The 19,598-nt window shown below is 58.1% G+C and overlaps 1 protein-coding gene across 1 annotated transcript; it reads left to right on the top strand.

The window, feature by feature from the left end:
• Positions 1–5,987: 5,987 nt before the first annotated feature.
• PTGS1 (prostaglandin-endoperoxide synthase 1) lies at positions 5,988–16,717 on the top strand. Its single transcript, XM_014880091.2, has 11 exons — positions 5,988–6,153; positions 10,949–11,065; positions 11,195–11,335; positions 12,070–12,213; positions 12,561–12,742; positions 12,828–12,911; positions 13,228–13,474; positions 13,758–14,044; positions 14,671–14,818; positions 15,184–15,557; positions 15,635–16,717. The coding sequence occupies exons 1-10, from the start codon at positions 6,045–6,047 to the stop codon at positions 15,537–15,539; spliced, it is 1,815 nt and encodes a 604-aa protein (XP_014735577.1). The 5' UTR covers positions 5,988–6,044; the 3' UTR covers positions 15,540–15,557; positions 15,635–16,717.
• The last annotated feature ends 2,881 nt before the right edge of the window (positions 16,718–19,598 follow it).

The following is a 19,598-nucleotide window of genomic DNA, read 5'->3' as shown; positions in this document are numbered from 1 at the left end:
GGATGGCATGTCAGAGTTTACAGCGCGCATACATTTTCAACAGTGAGCTTTGCAAAATGTATCAATGTAATCTCTGCCTCCTATATTCCGTGTTGATTAGACACGATTTCTGGCTGGATTTTCAGAAAGCTCAAGTGCTTTTTTAATCACTACAGAAGCTCATTATTGCTTTCCAGTGACTCTTATGTCCTTCACTTCTCCTTTCAGATTAGAGTCTATAGTCAGATGAATATTGGATGATTTCATTACATACAAATGCAATCAACAGTTTTGCATAAATTTCTCCTCTTTTCTTGAGTTTCAATTGACCTCAGCACCCGTGGAGGCAGGCGCAATACACATGTAAATGAGCTGGCGTTGCTGCAAAGACACGGATTCGAGAAACAAGATAAACTGTCAGATAATATTCAGGATTTTTAAGAGATCAAAAAATACTTCCTCGTTCAGCCCAGCCGTAAAAATGGCACCTTCAGCTGCTGGGGAATTTGCTTTTGTTTTGCTCGTGTCTGGCTGTGGACAAAGACCAGGAGTGGAACCAGTGGCCAAGTGGGGGCTGAGCAGAGCCGGGCTGGCCAGCAGCGGTGCTGTGGGGATGGCAGAGGGGTGTCCGTGGGGTGCAGGTGGTGGTGGACAAGTCTCCTGCCACAGAGAAGCCACTGCTGGAGTCCTGTGCCCCCAGCACACTGGGGAGGTGCCCATACAGCCCAGTGCCCGCTGCAGAGCCGGGTTTGGTGGCTCTGCTGGTGCTGGTATCAATGGTGGCACTGCCATCCCCATTCCTGCCCTGGTGGGACCATCCCAAAGGGATGCTGAGTTCAGAGCCCTCGGACCCCTGACCCCTCCTGAGCAGTCCCGAGCACCAGCCCAGCAGTGGGGGCACCTGCTGGGGAGCAGGGCTGGGCCAGGGCTGCCCTCCTCACCCTGTGCTACCCACACACAGGGGAAACACACATTCCAAATATATTTAAGCTAACACTCCACACGAACAATCAGGGCTAATTTTAAAAAACTGTAATTAAAAATAAAGGACCTCTTGGTAGAGAAGTCGGGGTAAACTGTCAGCGGTTACTTTGGATGTGAAGCCCTTACCTTTAAAAGAATCATTTTTGTGCTAATGTGAGCAATCCAGCACTCCCACACTCGCCTTCAGGGGGCCTGTGGGGAAAGAAACTCGTGGGTTTCTTTTGATACCTTTACTTGCTAATCTTCTTAACAGATTTTTAATTAATGGGAACAGAGCACTTTGCAGCCACGAAATCTATTGGTGTAATTGCCTGGTGGATTAGTCCCATTAACCACACAAATTACCTGTCTCCAGGCCGCCAGCCCCACCGGGGAGCTCCCTGCGCTGGACACACTGAGCAGCCCCATTCTGAAGCAATTTTGATAAAATAAACTCTCTAATCAGGTAAATAATTCCATAAGGGAAATTGCTGCCTTCCCGCAGCCCCCCTCCAGCGGGACCTGGCTACTTTCAGGGGAATGCAACACGCCTCCAATTACAGACAAATCTCCAGCTCAGAGACCATTTGGGAGAAGCCCACAGCACACGGGACCCCTCGAACCACAGTGGCTGAGGAATTAAGGCATTTAAGCTGTCAGCTGGAATCTGGCCCGGCCCCTGATTACCTGGGGGGACGTGCAGCATATTTAGGTTCGTGTCCGTTGTAATTTCCTGACCCCCAGCGTTGATCCCCAATGACTTGTGTCCGTGTCAGGCTCCTGCCCGCAGTCCCTCCGACACGTGGCCCTGGGCTCGGGGACACCGACCTTTGGGCAATTAAGGACATCCAGGCCAGCCTGAGCCTGGAGAAGTGGGAACAACGTGCAGCTGTCCCCAAGAGCCACGGGGTGAGCAGAGCCACCTGTGCCCATTTCACCACTGTGCCTGGTGACGCTGTTCTGGCTGCCATCACCCCTCAGGATGGACACCTGGACCCTTCCCAGCCCTGTCAATGGGTTTCCATGTTCCACTGGGATTTTGGATCTGAATCTTACAGAGACTCCCACAGCTGTCCTTTGCTCAGGGCCTGAGGTGGGGATGAGCTGCCCCAGGGATGCTGCAGGACCCAGGCACAGGGGAGTGCAGAGCACCCACGTGCTGTCACACGGCCATCACAGCCCCAACACGTTTCCCACTGCTTGGGAAGGGCTGCCCAGTGCCAGCCCCTCGGTCAGGATAGCCCCAAACCTGCCTGTGTCAGCTGGGGCGTCCCTCCACCCTCTGCCCCGTGCCAGGGAGCAGGAGGAGGGTCCCTGTTGTGAGCACATGTGTGGGGACACTGAGAGGGAGTGACAGCAGTGACACGCTGGTGGGGACGCCCTTAGGGTGAGGTGGCCATCAACGATCCCCTGCAGGTCTCGGGTGATCAGTCCCAGTCCGGTCCCTGATCCGAGATGGAGGAGCCCAAAGCGCTGTTCTTCCCCCTGTAACAGAAAGCTCAAACTCCCCCCTTGGTTGCCACCATCGCTCCTGGCACTGGGAGCAGAGGGTGATCCTTGGGGCCACTCCGGGCAGGACAGGACGTGTCGGTGGCCGAGCAGGCTGTGGTCCGGGCAGAGCCGGCCGGGGAACCCAACACCGCGGGTAATTGGCATCAGATGCTCCCTGACCTGCCGCATCCACCGGGAAGCTGGAAGCATTTATTTGTCTGAGCCGGCGGCTCTATCTGCGTGCGGGAGGCGTTGGCGGTGGCGGGGCTGGGCTCCGAGAGCCTAATGAGCCTGAGCTGAAGATGATGAATATGATTGCTGAAAGCGCTTTCCTGAGTCCTCCTTTCCTGGGGCTCAGGTTACGAGTTCCCAGACAGCCTGTCCAGCTCCGGCTTTTCAATTCTGATTTGTAGCCCCCCAAACTGTCTGTCAGCTCCCCATGCCGGAGGAAATGCTGGGTCCTCCGCTGCTGTGCCTGGCGGAGCTGGGGAAGGGGCCGCCAGCCCTGTTCAGTCATCGGGGAGGGTTTCGCCCCCCGGGCTGCCCCGCTGCTGCCCCTGTGCCCACACAGCCCCCCTGAGCCCAGCCGGAGGGGACAAGCCCTCAGCAGTGTCCCCTCAAGGGTCTCCAGCCACCAGCATCGGCTACGACCTTGTTTCTGTGGCTATTGGGGACCTTTGGCACGGGGACTTGCTACCGGTCACCTCTTAACCTCACAGCAGAAAAATGTGGGGTTCAGCTCCCATGTTCTCTGCTTATCCCCTGCAGCCCAGGGTCGGTGTTCCCCCACTGAACCACATCCCACAGAGAAGCTGCTCAGGGAAGGACAAGGATGGGTGAGCCCAGGGATGCTCCACGGCCATGCAGATGCCCTGGGGTCAGAGGGACACAGTCCTGACAGGTCTGGACTGGGGAGCTGTGGGGTGCCCCTGCCTGGCTGCCCCACAGCTCTGCTCCCTGCGTGGGGCTCAGAGTGGGTGGCCTCCCTGAGCTGCTCCTTTGCCCCTTGTCTTACAGCCGTGGGGCCGCAGCACCAGGTGTCCCCATGGCACGGGTGTTCCCATGGCTCCAGCATCCTTGGCAAGATGGGGAGGAAGGATTTTGGGTGCTGATCCGCCCCAGGTTCTTGTGTCTCGCTCTCCTGTTCCAGTCACGTTTCGGATTCCGGGGGCAGCACCACCACAAACACGGGGAATGAGGGGCTCAGGGCACTGGAGGGGAGATGCGGGGCGGCCCAAGGCAGAGCAGCATAGGACCAGCGATGCTTCGTTCCTCCCAGCGCCTCCCAGCGCCTTCCGCCGCCGCCGCCGCGCTGCCATCGGCGGAGTTCTGCTGCCTCCCTACGGAGAACGCGCCGGCAGCACCGCGGCCCCGCCGGGACATCCACGCGGGGCCGTGACCGGGCAGGGGACCTCGCACCGGTGCCACAGGCGGGGTTCTTGTGCATCCTGGCACAGCTCCGAAATTGCCTTTTCCTTCCTGTCCTACACCGCAGCCGAAGGGCCATTCCCACAGCCATCCCCAGGGCAGCACCAACAGCCCTGAACAGCCAGGGCCCGAGTGGGAGCTGCTTCTCTCCTGCTTTCCCCCAGGACATGGCACTGAGGGACACGTGGGATTTAGCAGCACCACACTGGAGAACCCCTTTCTACTCCAGAGTGGTGTCAGGACATTTGCTGGCCAGACCCAGTGCCCAGGTTGCCAAGTCTGTGGCACACCCCCAGATGTGCCCTCTCTGCCTCAGGTGGCCCTGGCCTTGCACCAAGGCTGTGAAACCACAGTGTCACACAGAGCCCAAGCAGCACCACCTTCCTTTGTCCTGGCTGGGAACAGGAACTCATCTGGGCACCAGGGCTGGCTGCCATCCTGGGACTTGAGGCCAGACATTGTGGGCTGCAGCTCAGACAGAGTCACGGGGGGTCTGTTGGCAGCCAGGGCTGGCACCAGGGAGTTCAGTGGCTGCTGGTTTTGAGCTGAGCACTGAGCACTGCAGTGAGGGGTCTGGGTACTCAAGAGACACCAGGAGTGATGGGAGTCTGCAGGACACCCTGCAGCTGGCCGCAGAGCCCTCCCTCACCCAGCAGTGCCAGGACAGCCCCTCCATGGCAGCCCCTTGGCAGCCCTGGCGAGACAGCTGGCCCCGGGCTGTTGCAACCGTTTCCGGTATTGTGCAAGAGAGTGGTTATTAAAACCTGATGAGAGGGAAAGGAGGAGGCAGTGAGAACGGGAATGCTGCCCGAGCAAGACATCCCCAAGGGCTGCTGGGCTGGCCCGCAGGGGGAGGGGGTCAGGCTGTGCCAGGTCACACGTGCTGCGGTCACAGTGTCAAGCATCGGGCGCAGGACAGGAAGGGGACAGGCCAAAGCTGGGGCTGGTGGTGCTGCAAGAGGGGATGGAGGAGAAATACGCACACCCACAGGGTGAACCACAGCCTTCCTTGGGGCTGTGACACCCTGGGGAAGTTGGCAGGGGGCAGGAGCAGCCATGGCCCCGGCTGCACCAACTGCACATATAGAGCAAAACCTGCCCCAATTCCCTGTGTGAGTTCATCAGTGGGAGGCAGAGGCTGTCCCCACCCTGCGTGAGCGCATCCAGAGCCTGCTGAGCTCACATTTATGTCATGGCTGATGCATTTGCCTGCTGAAGCTGGATCTGAGGCCCTCGTTCATTTTTGGACACCTGTGAAAGCCCCTTGGCCTGTGAGGACACTCCCTCCCTGCTGCTGAAACCCTGCAGAGGAACCAAGCAGGATCCAGGCAGGAACTGTGCTCCCCCAGCCTGTCAGGGCTTCCTGCAGCTCGGCAAAACCCGCGATAATCCTCACACGCAGCCAGGCCTGTGCTGGGGTCTCTTCCACTTTCACAGCACAGCACAGAAGAGGGTGAGAGCAACCGCAGGCTCTGAGCTCTGGGTTCTGCCAGTTTGGGGACATCCCAGCAAAGTCTGCAGCCCACCATGCTCTCGTCTACCCCAGAGCCATGCAGAGCCTCTCCCAGCCCCACACCATTCCTGTGGGGCGGCTGGTGCCTGCCCGGGCTGGGCTGGCTGGATCTTGTCCCTACTGCCAGCGGCTGGTGCTGGGAACAAAGCATCCGGCAGGAAACACCCAGCGATGGTTTCACCGATAAACTCAGCTTTTCTGGCCGCTGGCGGCTGTGGGCAGCCTGGCCCCTGGCACAACCGGGCAGCACTGCCTGGGCAGCCCCTTACGGCCAGTGGGAAGAGTAGAGCCAGGACAAGGAGATCAGGGGATGGGCACGGAGTCCTGGGGGACCTGGGATCGGGATGTGCAATGGGGATGTAGGAACAAGGGCATGGGCGTGAGGATGCAGCGGGATGTGGGGACCAGAAGCTGGGTATGGCGATGTTCGTGTAGGCGGGAACTGGGAGGGAAAAGAGAGAACTCGGGGTTCCCGGGGCACGGCTGGGGATGCAAGGGTGGCCAAAGGGACCAGGGGAGGGGAGCGCAGCCGGGGCAGTCCCCCGGCGGGCCGGGCTGCCGGAGGCGGCCCCGTCCCGTCCCGTCGGGGGCGGGAGGCGGCGCGGCGGGGGCGGGGGCGGCGGGACCGCGCCGGGTGCGACGGCGGGACGCGGCGGAGCTGCCTCTCGCCATGGGCGGTGGGTGCCGGGCCCGGGCCCCGCCGGCCGCGGTGCTCCGGCTGCTGCTCGCCCACGCCGTGCTGTTCTGCGCCGCCGGGAGCGCCGCCGGCACCGGCTCCGGTACGCGGGGCGGGACCGCACCGGGAGGGAGGGAGAGGTGGGGGAGTCGGTAGCGGTGGAGCGGCGACATCCTGAACAGGGGGCATTCGGCACCGGGGGGTGAGAGGGGACCCGGTCCTACAGGGTCCGGTACCGGGAGTCCCGGGGAAGCGGGGAGCGCTGCGGGGCCGGGCCGCGGTCCGGCGGGTCCCCGGCGGGATCGCACTCGTCACCCCCGGCTGCTCCTGGCCCGCCGGTGCCCTCCGTGTCCGTGTCCGGGGCGGAGGGCAGGCAGGGTGGGCAGAGGAGGCTGGCAGGAGCCCCACGACCACTGCCTGGGTGAGGGTGCCCGCAGCGCCCGCAGCCGCAGGTTTTGGCCCGTCACGCCCGGCTGGGAGCAAAAGCGCCCGGGTAGAACAAACTTCCTCTCCGCCTCCCGCAGCGGCCGCGCAGGGACCACACGCAGGGCCCGGGAGAGAGAGACATCGCTGGCCCGAGGCGGCCAGGGACGCACGACAGGGCTGGAGCCCCGCCAGGAGCGCGGCCACCCCGGACCGGCCTCAGCACAGGGCTGAGGGGCAGTGCCCGGCTGCTCCCGGCAGCCTCCCGTCCGGGACGGGGCTTCTGGAAGGAAAGGGAACAGTGCCCGTGCGTGCTGGCAGCCAGAGCCCTTGCCACTGTCCCCAGACACAGGCCTGGTGACACTGCGGTCGGGAGTGAGGGTGGAAAGCTGGGAGCAGCAGGGATGGCTCTGGTGGCATCAGCCATCATTTGGTTTCCGTGCCCATGTGCTGTAGGAGTTCACCACGTGCTGCCCAACCTCAGGCACACCAGGAGATGTCAAGGAATAATGCTGATTATGGCAGGCATCCATGGAGCATGTGGTTAAATAAAACTCTTTCTCTAACCCCATCAGCTCCATCCCCAGGCCCTACAGTGCAGATTCCTCTAGATCCTTACCCAGGGCATTGTTTTCAGTCCCTTTTCTGTGAAATGATCTTATTCCCTGAAGAAAAACAGCATGGACTCGGGGCCCTTGTCAGATTTTGCAAAAATTCCTCTCTAAAGTAACATTCTCAGCAAAATGAGCCCAGACACATGGCCTGCATCTCTCAAGGGTCTCTGACCACCTGTGGTCAGATGGTGCCAATGGGGACCCTGTCTCCAGTAGCTTGCCCAGGTCAACCTTCCACTGTGGGAAGTGAGGTGCCCACACCCAAGAGTCCCCAAAACGTGCACAGGCTGAGCATGTGGTACATCAGCCACATCTGCTGAAAGGAGGGCCCCCAGGGGATGGATCTGGCTGCCACTGGCTGGGCTGGTTCCACTGTCCCACCCCACAGGTGGTGGGGACAGACAAGGGACAGCCTCTGTGCTGATCCTTCTCTGTCTTGGCTATCTCTTTATGTGTCTTATCTTCCTGAGAAGTTCCTCTGAGAGCTGGGGACAGCTGGGACCAGCGTCTGTGTGTCCTGCTGAGCACAGGACAGGGCCTGGGGACATGCTGAGGATCCATGTGCCTGAAGCAGCTGGGACAGATATGACGCTGGAATGGTGCAGCCCTGGAGCTGACTGCTGCACAGCATGATCAAAGCAAATTTCATTATGTGAGGGAAAAAAAAAATACCTGGGATACACGATATACATGAAAGGGTGGCTTTTTTCCAAGCCTTAATTAGTGAGGGAGATATCTGATTGAGAAATTAGGGGAACTGTGCTGTGCCCCGAGGTGCTGCCAGCAGAGCATCCAGGCTCTGCTCCTCGCCAGCGTTGCACCAGGAGGACCACAGCCCTAATCTAGTCTTCGGATCTGCTCTCGAAGACCAAACAACAGGATGTTGGGCTGAGTTCTCTTGCTCACTTGATATTTGCTGCTCAGAGCACTCCACTTGACTCCTCACTGGCTGCACCATGGCTCTGAGCCATGGTGTTTGTTCTCTGTAGACTTTTCCTCTGGCTGTGAGCGGAGCCAGGCTGGTCCCAAGGTGTTTCTCAGTTTTCCCTGCAGATATTGTCCTTGGCTGCTAACTTGCCTTCAGGGGTGTAGTTTTGTTCAAGTTTTCTTGCAAAGTAAACCTGACCACCCTCTCAGCAGCCATTGCACAACTCACGCTGCCAAACAGGAGCAGTGGTAGCACCTCAACATCACTGAGCCCCAGCCACGGGTCAGGTCAGGCCCTGCTGTGTGAAGGCAGGTGGGGACCTCTGGCAGAGCTGCTTTGCATTCATGTCTGTTTACATTGCCCATGGTCTGTGCGTCCTCCCAGCACATCCCCTCTGCAGTGGGGCTCACAGAGAGTCAGCCCGGGCTGCAGAGTGAAGCCAGCTGCCACACAAGAGCCCCGGGGCTGTGTCACTCCTCCAGCCCATCCCGGGCAGGCAGCCTGGCTCAGGTGCAGGGGGAGGATCGCTGAGCCCACGTGGAACACAGCTGTGGCCCTGGCAGGCTGCTCCTGCTCATGGTGCTGCCAGAAGTGGTTGCAGATGACAATCTGGATGTGGTGTGTGTGCTGTGAATAGTTCTGGGCCCGAGAAAGCCTTCCTGGATCAGAAAAACAAGTGCGTAAGCGTTCCATCGTCTTCAAAGCCTGCGGCAGTGGGGCCGTGTCCCATGGAGCGAGCCTGGCTCCATCCTGGCCATGATTCACCCCAGGTTGCTTTGGCTGCGGTTTGCAGAACGGATGTTGTCCCCGAAATCTGGCATTTTTCAGCGGTGATGGAGCGTGCACCAGCCCTGCTGGCACGGAGGGGCCGCACGCTGGCAGAGGCTTTCCCATACCTGGAGCCGTCCTGGCAAGGCCAGCGCAGGATTCCTGGCCGGGGTGTGGAGAGGCACGGAGCTGCTGCAGAGGGAGGCTCCGTGAGGATGTGAGGGGGTTGGTGTCGCGGGCCAGGACACGCTCCATCCCCTTCCCACCCTTTTGGCTGGAACACGCTGCTCCCACCCCACCTTCGGGACCCCGCGGCACTGACACTGCGCTGAACCGTGGGAAGAGGCCAAGCCCCCGGCACGCTGCCAAACCTGCCTCGGAGGAGGCTCGGCACGACGTGCCATCGAGTCCCGCACCGGGGAGGGCTCCGGCAGAACGAACTTCTCCTGACTCCCTATCAGCTGGTGAGACAGGCAGGACACGACCTGCTGAGCCGGAGCCTGTGGCACGGAGCATCCTCCCAGCCCTGTGGCTGCGGCGCCCACAAAAGCCCGGCTTCCCCTGGGTTGCACCGGGCACGGCACAGGGCTGCTCTGCGGGTCTGCAGCAGAGCCGAGTGTGGGGCTACTGGCGTGGGAATAGCCCAGAGGATGCTCCAGCTGTGCTGCAACACCTCCCCCTTTCCAAAAATTCCCATCTTGCAAAAATCTGAACGGGTGGTCTGACCTTAATTTGTCTGAGATAAATAAGATCCTGCCTGCTGCCTCCCGTCTGGAGACATGAAAAGATCCGAGATGAAAGGGAGCCTGATGGAAGTGCTGGGAGCTGAACGCGTCTTTGCAAGTCGGGCCCTGTGCCGTGAAGGATTTGGGACCACAGGGCTGAGCACAGCCCGACAGAGCTGCTGGCAGAGCCCTGGGCTCCCAGGCAGTCCTTGCCCTGCTCCGAGTGTGTGGCTCTTGGGAGCCTGAGCAACTTCACAAAATTAGCTTTATTTTTCAAAGATGTTAATTTTTAGCTGCAATTTCCTATGGAAAAATGTGGTTTCTGTTCTGCATGCTCATCTCACCACTCCAGCAACGGAACCTGTTCCCAAATTCCAGAAGAACCTGAAGCAGGTCTGGCAGGGATCTGGTGAGCTCATGAAGCTCATGGAGCAGCTGATGGGCTCAGGAGAGCTTCCTCCATCAGCTGTGACACTGGGCACACTGGCAGTGGCTCACAGTCAGGGTGTGCTGCCCGTCCCCCATTCCTGCAGCCAGCAGCTCCAGAGCTGGCCATTGTGTTGGTGGCACCTTTGTCCGTGAGTGCTGTGTGTCCTGGTGGGGCTGGTGGCCTCCAGTGTGCTCCAATAAAGCCAGGTGGGGTCCAGGAGGTCTGGGCTTTAGGCACTCCCCTCCTCCTGGCACAAAGGCTCTGTCCAGGGTCTGTGGGGACAGACCTGGCTTGCTGAGTTGAGGATGCCACATGTGAGGATTTCAGGAGGCAGCTGTGACAGAGAACATCCCAATTTCTAGAGCATTCCTTGGGCTGATGGAAGGCAGAGGAGTCTCTGGCCGCCCTGGGCTGTGTTTCTCTTTCTCCTGAGGTTTGCTGCACTTGGAGGGGCTGTGGATGGTGGAGTTACAAGGATCTCCCTGCTCTGGGACAGACCGGAGAGGCTTGGTGTGGATGGTGCTGCCTCAGCGTGGGAGCTGCTCTGTGCCGGGGGTCTCCCTGCCCCCTGTGATCCCACCCCTGGGAAGGGCTGCAAGGGGCTCTTATCTCGTCCCTGCAGGCTGGGCACGAAGGTGGTGGAGGAAGGGGCTGGGCGGGAGCCGGGACTGAGCCCAGAGAGGCCCTTTCCATCCGCTCGGGGCGGCGGGCGAGGAGGGGCCCCTGCCAAAGCAAACTGCCCTGACAATGGCTGTTATTATTAACACAGTTGCTGTTTAATAGAACATGCCTTTATCCCGTGCTCCGGGGGCACAGCAGCCCCCCAGGCATGGGGGAGACCACCACAACAGGGCAGTGCTTGGCTCCTGCAGCACAGGAGCTCCTCTCCTGAGCTGGACCCGGCTGGGCTGTGTCCAGGGCTGTGTCCCCCTTAAGGAGCAGGGAGTCACCAGATGCAGTGGTGTGGTGGCCGGATGATGATGTCTCTCTCTCTCTCTCTCTCCCTGCAGTGAATCCCTGTTGCTATTTCCCCTGCCAGAATCAAGGGGTGTGTATGAGGGTCGGCCTGAGAGGATACGAGTGTGACTGCACACGGACAGGCTACTATGGGGTCAACTGCACCTCCCGTAAGTCCCTCTGCCTGGGGTCTGCCACCTCTGAGTGCCAGGGCAGCACTGTGCCCACAGCACTCACTGACAGCAGGTGTGGGTGGGCTGGCTCCTCAGCGGGGTGAACGACTGCTCTGTTTTCCCCAGCTGAGTTCTGGACACGTCTCCACAACCTGCTGAAGCCCAGCCCTGCCTTCTACCACTTCATCCTGACCCACTTCAAGTGGTTTTGGGACATTATCAACAGCACCTTCATTAGGGACACGCTCATGAGGCTCGTGCTGACAGGTGAGGGGTTGGAGAAGGTCTCGGGGTTCAGCAGGACCCCCTGGGATGGACAGACCTGTGGGTGAGGATAGCAGGGCTGCAGCCATGCTAAGCAGCTCCTGTGAGCAGGGTGGGCATCGGGCTTGAGTCACCTCACCAGAGACCCAGAAGGTTGTCACCCTGTCCTTCCATCGTCCTGTCACACTGTCACAGTGTCCGGGGGGCTGCCCAGCCACGTTGCAGTGGGGTGCAGGGGGTCCCCAGCACTGTGCCAAGCTGCCAGATAGCTGGAAAACATGAGCAGCTCTTGGCATGCTGCACTCCCCAGGCCAAGGAGCTCTTTCACAGCTGCACAGAAAGCAGCCCGTGGAAATATGGCCCTTGTTACTCATGTCCCCATATTCATCACTTTGCATAAATATTTAGGTTCCAGCTCTTGGATCCGTAGGGACACACTCACAAGGCTCAGGCTGTTGGCTTCACCATTTCTATGGGTTTGTCATCTCATTCATCATCCAAGAATCCACTTAGCACATTAGCACGAGCCCTCCTTTTCTGCAGGGAATTGCAGCCTTTAAAAGGCTCGGAGCAAAGCCCAGGACACCCACATGCCTCCTCTGCTGGTACCTTTCTGGTTTCTGGGGTGTCACGGGGAAATGTCTGGCAGCAACAGAGCAGGCAGGCAGGGACCAGGGGCAGAGCCTGTGGGTTGTTGCCTCAAGCCCCACAGTGGTGATCCTCCTTTCTCCTTTCAGTTCGTGCCAATCTCATCCCCAGCCCCCCCACTTTCAACTCCGACTATGGCTACATCAGTTGGGAGGCCTATGCCAACGTCAGCTATTACACCCGTGTCCTCCCACCTGTGCCAGACGACTGCCCCATGCCCATGGGGACCAAAGGTATGTGGCTGCTCTGGGGAACCTGCACCCTGAGTGTTTCCCACCCAGCCAAGGCCAAGCTTTTGCTTGCCACATTTGCAAGGCAGCACTGGCAGTGCCACGTGCTACCACTGTCGTGCCCAGGCTGGCTCTGCAGCAGGAGGAGCTTGATGGCATCTGGATTGCTGCTGGGACAGCAGGCTGAGCTGCTGGGGCATGTCATGGCCTGTGTGACAGGGCTGCAAGGTGTCTGTGCAGATAAGTCTGTGCCTGATCCTGCAGCAGACACCACCAGCAGCCCTGCAAACAGCACCAGTAGCCAGCTGGTTTGGCACTGGGCATCTGCCCTCAACCTCCATCCTTTGCAGGGAAGCTGCAGCTCCCTGACCCCCAGCTCCTGGCGGAGAGGTTTCTGCTGCGGCAGAAGTTTGAAGCTGATCCCCGAGGCACCAACATGATGTTTGCCTTCTTCGCCCAGCATTTCACCCACCAGTTCTTCAAGACATCTGGGAAGATGGGACGCGGCTTCACCAAGGCTCTGGGGCATGGGGTGAGGGTGTGGGGGCAGTGGGAGCGAGGGGTGCTGGGGTCTGTGTGCCTCTCGGAGCAGCCTCCATGCCCTGCTCTCTCCACAGGTGGACCTGGGACATCTGTACGGGGACAACCTGCAGCGCCAGCACCAGCTGCGACTCTTCCGAGATGGGAAACTGAAATTCCAGGTACCACCCAGCACAATTGAAACACATCCCAGCCCTGTGAGCCAGGGTTGTTTGAAGCCCATGTTCCTCTGGCAGCTCTTGGGAGACCCCAGCCCTGACAGCCTGTGTGGCTGCTGGCCGAGGGACAATCTCTGGGGTGCAGCTGCTCTGACAGCAGCAGCTTTTGGGGCTGTATGAGGGAGGTGTTTCCATTCCACTCACCTCTTGCAGGAGAGCAGATGTGGTGCCCTTAGGGAGGCAGCTCCTGGCTGGGCGGGCTTTTACCGGGATGTTTTTGCCCCCTTTGCCCTTTGTGTCCTCTCACTGTTGTGCCCAGGTGGTGGATGGAGAAGTGTACCCGCCCATGGTCACCGAGGCCCCGGTTCACATGGTGTACCCGTCGGGCGTGCCCAAGGAGCAGCAGCTGGCCGTGGGGCAGGAGGTGTTCGGGCTGCTGCCAGGGCTCTGTGTCTATGCCACGCTCTGGCTACGTGAGCACAACCGTGTGTGTGACCTGCTCAAGAGGGATCATCCCACCTGGAGTGACGAGCAGCTCTTCCAGACTGCACGGCTCATCCTCATCGGTGAGGAACTGGCACCGCCCTGTCCCACCCCCCTGGGTGGGCCTGAAGGACTCATGCTGGCCAGCCTCTTTTTGAGGGTAACGGTCAAACTGCCCTTGAGGCAGTTCCTCTGGCATCCTTCTGGGAATCGTTTGTTTTGGTCCATATAGCAAAAAAATTGGCTTTGGTCCATCAAAAATGGTCAGGCGGAGGTGGATGGCTGCTCTGGTAGACGTGGGTACAGAGTACAGGTACAGAGCTGGTGGCTCCTGCTGCTGCCAGCTGCTGCTTTTCTCCTGCCCAGGGGAGACCATTAAGATTGTTGTTGAAGACTACGTCCAGCACCTCAGTGGGTACTACCTGAGCCTCAAGTTCGACCCTGAGCTGTTGTTTGGGTCACAGTTCCAGTACCGGAATCGCATCGCAGTGGAGTTCAACCAGCTCTATCACTGGCACGGGCTGATGCCCGACTCCTTCATCATCCAGGGACAAGAGTACAGCTACAAGCAGTTCCTCTACAACACCTCCATGCTCATGGACTACGGTGTGGAGGCATTGGTGGAGTCCTTTTCCAAGCAGATAGCAGGAAGGGTAAGGTCCTTCTCTGTGCTCCCCAGGAAGGACACTCATGTAGTAGAGCACATCAGGAGTCCTCCCCACCGGCACCGTGGCAAGGCTGGCCCTGGCAGCCCCAGTTGCTTGCCCTTGGTGCTCTTTAGGAACATTCCGAGGATGCCAGGAGCCTGTGGAAGGCAGGATCTCCCCGCCTGTGCTGGCTGTGGAGCAGCGGGGCCTGGAGCAGCGTCTGGCACTGTTCTTTGCTGCCATCACATGGATGTTTTCTTCCAAGCGATTGCAGCTCCGTTCCTGACCCTCTTTGCTTGTGCCAAGCAGCCCAGATGAGGCTGAGCCTGAAACCCTTTGGGCATTTGGGCTCTTCCAGTGAGCCTGAAATCTCTCTTGTCATCCCAGGTCACTGTGTCACTGTCCATCTGGGACCTGTTCCCTGCCCTGGGAACAGGGCTGACCTGACCAAGCTGCTCTACAGCTGTTTTTTGCACTGTCCACCAGCTCCCCCTCCTCTTGTTGCTGCCATGATGTGCTGGTATCCACAACACGAGCCCAGGACACAGATGCTTTAGTGTGGGGCCCTCTGGAGCCGATGCTGGTGCTGCCTTGTGCCTCATGTGTGCTCCTCCTTGTGCTCTCCCCTCCAGATTGGTGGGGGACAGACCATCAATGCCAATGTCTTGCACGTGGCCGTTGGGGTCATCAAGGAGTCCCGGCAGCTGAGGCTACAGCCCTTCAATGAGTATCGGAAAAGGTTCGGCATGAAGCCCTACAAGTCCTTCCAGGAGCTGACAGGTAGGGCTGCAGTGCTGCTCCCGGGGCTTTGCTGGGGCAGGGCAGGTGCTCTGTGCCCATGGGTGAGTACGAGGCCATGAGCTGCCCCTGTGCCTCTGGGTTTGCCCAGCAGAGCAGCTGCTCCTGCCCATCCCATCCCAGCCCTGCCTGCTCATGGCCCCACAGTGGGCCAGACTGGGCTAATGCAGGGGTGCGGGGGTCCTCCCTCCTGGGGGCTGGAGGACTGGTCCAGAGGACAGTCCCTGGACTGGAAGTCAGGCTTGCCACTGCCTGTGAGGGAGCCACCCTCCCTTTGCCCACTGCAAGGCCAGTCCTTACCACGTGTGATTCTCTTGCTAAAACACTCTGATGTTCACTTGGTGCAGGAGAGGAAGAGAAGGCAGCAGAGCTGGAGGAGCTGTATGGAGACATTGATGCTCTGGAGTTTTACCCAGGCTTGCTGCTCGAGAAACCCCAACCCAATGGCATTTTTGGAGAAAGCATGGTGGAGATCGGAGCTCCATTTTCCCTGAAGGGGCTTTTTGGCAATCCCATCTGCTCCCCAGAGTACTGGAAACCCAGTACATTTGGTGGGGCAACTGGCTTTGAGATTGTTAAGACAGCATCCCTGGAGAAGCTCGTGTGCCTCAATGTGAAGAAGTGCCCGTACGTGGCGTTCCACGTGCCGGACGCTGCGGAGCACGGCAGCCCTCGGGCTGCTGGATCATCCACAGAGCTCTAGCAGGGCTCACCTGCCCAGGTAGGGACTGTCCTCGCCCTGCTGCAGGCTGAGCTGAGCTCCCAGCCTGGTGCTGAGTGTCCTGTTCCTTCCTACAGTGAACGGTGGGGATACAGGATCCTGCCACCCCTGTGCTGAGCAGAAACAGGACAGGAGATGGTCCCACCCTGGGTGTCCTCCATGCCAGCCCTCGAGGAGAGGCTGCTCCCTGCTCTCTGAAAACTCAAGTGCCTCAGGAGTGTGGCTGCCAGCTCTGTCCTCAGCAGACTCAGTTCTCTTGGTAGTGAATACCTTGCACGAAACAGCTTTGGAGCTCCCCAGCGGACACTCTGGACTCCCCAGTGCTTTGTCACCTTCCATCCCCGCTGCCTCCCAGCACCAGGCCAGCAGCAGCCCCTCTTCCAGAGAGGTCATATCCACGTTATGCCTGAAAATAATTTCTGGAATTAATGAAAAGTATAAGACTGGAAACATTTCCTTTTAGTTAACTGGTTAGCACTGGCTTAATTCTTACCAGGAGTCCAGTTTTTCTTCACACAACATCTGTTTCCAGTAGAGACTCTCCTGCTCAGAACAGGAGCCCAGAGACAGGGAGCACCCTTTCCTCCCCTGCTGCACCTGGTGAAGCAGTGAGCTGCCTGAGGGATGCAGAGGAGGTGGCAGCATGCAGAGGGACGGGGAGGACACCGTGTTTGTGCTGCCCAGTAGTGGCTGAGCTTGCAGTAGAAGCCTCCTTTGATCCAATTCTCCTGCAACTGCCTGCCCAGCCCACGTGCACAGCTGGGAGAAGGAACCAAAGCAGTGTCTCTCCTGGAGGAGACCAGAGAGAGGTCAGATCCCCAGACCTCCTGCATCATGCTGGCTTGGACCCTGGCATGTGCCACTGGCTGCCAACCCGGGGCTGCTCAGAGCGAGATGCTACCTCTGTGCACACAAAGGGATGGAGTCTCTTCCATCCCCAAATCATCACCTTTCTCTGCACTAACAGCTCAGCAAACACACCCTCACAGCACACACAGCCTGCTTCTGTCCTCTAAAACAGACCTCAGCCCTTGCCCAGCTCGGCCATATGGTAGCTGGCAGCCACTGTCCTTGGTCACAATCACTGTCCTTGATCCCCATCAAATCCTGCTTAAGCTCCAGGAAAAAGGACATTTGAAATAATAAATGATTTTAAAAACGCCTCTATTTCTCGCTGTGCTCAGCAGCACTGTGCTGGGCCATTGCTGACTGCACCTGAAGCAATAAATGGAGCAACCACTCTCCCTTAGATGCTTCTGTGGGGGTCTCTGAGTGTCCCGAGGGGGTTTGAAGCTTCCTGCCCTCCAGCCGTCCCCAGTCCTGTGCTGGTCCAATGCCACAGTTCAGAGCGTTTGGACAATGCTCTCAGGCACAGGGTGGGATTGTTGGGGTTGTCCTGGGCAGGAGTTCGGCAGTGATGATGTTTGTGGGTCCCTTCCAGTTCAGGATATCCTGTAATTCCATGGTGACACAGCACTTAGACCAACATTGTGTATTTCTATCACATAAAAACTATCCACACATAAATCTGGCTGCCAGGATGTTTTGTAGATGTGAAATAGCCACAGTCTGTAAGAGAGCATGCAGCTGCAGCTCCTTCCTATGCTGTCCTGGAGGAGGGGAGCACTCCTGAGCCTCTGCTCCATCCCAGCAGGATTCCCAGGGAGATGTTACAGGAATTTTGAAGGGATGTGGTAAAGCAAGCAGAGACTCCCAAGGCACGAGCCTTCTCACTCACTCTCCTTGACCCTTCAGAAATGGGATGGCATTACCAGGATATCATCTGGATTTTAGTTTCCTACGGGATGTGGGGAGGCAGAGAGGCCAACACGACCCCCAAAGGCACAGCAGGCAGCTTCACCTGCTCTGTGCTCCCCTGGGCTGGCCCTGAGCAGTCCTGGCACTCTCACCATGTCGTGAGAAGTGCAGAGCAGCAATCCAAGAGGAGGACACGGTCCTTCCCCGCCCACACGTGCCTCCAGCGGCCGAGCACACTTCCAGCTGCTCGTGTGACCGCCCATCCCGGCGAGGAGCTGCTCCAGCCCCTAGCATCCTCCCCATCCTTCCCATCCATCTGGCAAGAGGCACAAGCTCGGCTCGTTTCAGTTAAACCACAAACATCCTGCGTTTGCTCGTGGCTATCGCCGGCTGCCAGCGCTGCTTTGGGACCAGCTGATAACTGCACGAGAGCCCCTCGGGCACACCGAGAGCAGCCTGCGAGCTCTCTGCCACCAAGGAGGAATGTTCCACTGGAAACTAGCTCGGCTGAGCCACCACTGGCAAACTGGCACCTCTTCCAACCAGTCCAGGACAGCAAAGCATCTCCCTCCTGCTAGCAGGAAAAGCTTTGAAATCGTTTCTTTGAAGGACCGATATGTATCAACCCAGCACAGCATCCAACACACTATTGAAATCTTCCCCACAAGCCCAGGAACCCACAGCCCTGCACACAGAGCTTCCTCCCAGCCCAGCACTGCTGAGCTCTTCTGTTTTCTGTGCTGGTTTTCCAGCCATGGCAGTTTGCAGAAATCACTCCCATCACCAGTTTGTCCAGCACAAGGTACAGCCACATCCAGGGCAGTGTTTGCATCCACACATGGTGGTGTTTGGTGTGGCCACCAGCATCACCCAACCATGGCAAGGGCTCCCTGCTGTGCCCTGGGGCTGGTGCAGAGGAGAGTGCTGCCAGAAGCACCCTCTAGTTAAGCTCTTGGTAAACACAGCTCGTAGGACATCCTCTGTATTTTTAAACAGGCCTCTGAGGAGCCCAGCTGTGCCTTGCCTGCGGTGGGGATGGACAGGGACAGGAGGACGGGGCTGCCTGGGTTCCTGCAGCAACAATGAAAACATCCATCTGGGCTTGTGTGGCCTCAGAGGCGATGATTCACTGAGCAAGAGATAAAAAAGCATTCCCCCCTTGGAGGGAGTCTCCAGACTCTCCCAGCCCACCCAGCAGGCCCCTCTGCTGCAGGAGTCAGGCCAGACTGCACAGGAAACCTTGTTTGGATTTTCAGCAAAGGCATATTTTGAACATTTTACAAAGAGGCAGATAGGAGGCCAGAAAAAGTAATCTTTTTTTTCCAGTGTAATTTTTTTCTTTGCTAAAGCTTGTCCTGCACTGCCTGGCACCCATGCTGGCACCACAATTAAATGTCCATGTTGAGCTCATCTTGGGATCTCATTCCTGCCCTCGCCAAGCAACCATCTGTGCTTCCCTGTGCACTCACATTCTGTGCCCAAACTCTGCTGTTTGTATTGGAACATCATTAACTGTGAGCAAACCCAGGTGATGCCACCACGAGAGCCTGTAACACCCATCATTCCTGGCTGCCTCCCTGCACTGCGCTGCTCCTTCCAAAACTAAACATTTCCCAGAGGCTTCACACCTACCTGACAAGTGCTTTTTCAGCTCCTATTTATAGAACTCCTTGAAAATGCAGCTTCAAGAAAGGGCAAAAGCAGCAGCAGCTTTTTCCCAGCTCAGCCTCCTCTCCCTGCTCTCAGCTGTGTGCCCTGTGCATGAACAAGCAGCAAGGTTAGGGCACAGCTTCTCTCCCCTCACTCCCGTGTGCTTGATAAATTCTTCCAGATCAATGATTAATTGGATTCAGACCTTTTCTTCTTGTCCTTTTTTGCTGCTGGCACTGCAAACCACCTCTCCCATACCTGAGCACAGGAGGTTCCTCACCAGGAGTCACCTTGCTCCAGGCCATTGGACACAGAGCAGCAGGAGAGAGTTTGATCCTGTGACAGTTTTGCTGCCATAGGGGGCAAAAAACAAAAAGAAAAAAGCACTTTATAAAAATAAAACTTCAAAGCAATTAAAGCAGACAGCTCTGCCTTGATCCCCTCTCCAGGACAGGTTTTCTGATGATGCTAAAATGCACCCTGTCTGCACAAAAGACTTCATTGACTCTCATCCTGGATATGAGTTACAGTTACTTTGATATTTTCCTTAAATGTGCTGATATCCACACTCAATTATTTAATTTCATACAACGTACAGAGGTTTTTTTCTGCAATTCTCAGATGAAAAGAAAT

This window comes from Sturnus vulgaris, chromosome 22 (assembly GCF_052056855.1).
Source record: "Sturnus vulgaris isolate bStuVul1 chromosome 22, bStuVul1.hap1, whole genome shotgun sequence".
Classification (NCBI taxonomy): domain Eukaryota; kingdom Metazoa; phylum Chordata; class Aves; order Passeriformes; family Sturnidae; genus Sturnus; species Sturnus vulgaris.
This window is presented reverse-complemented; position numbering and strand designations above follow the sequence as displayed.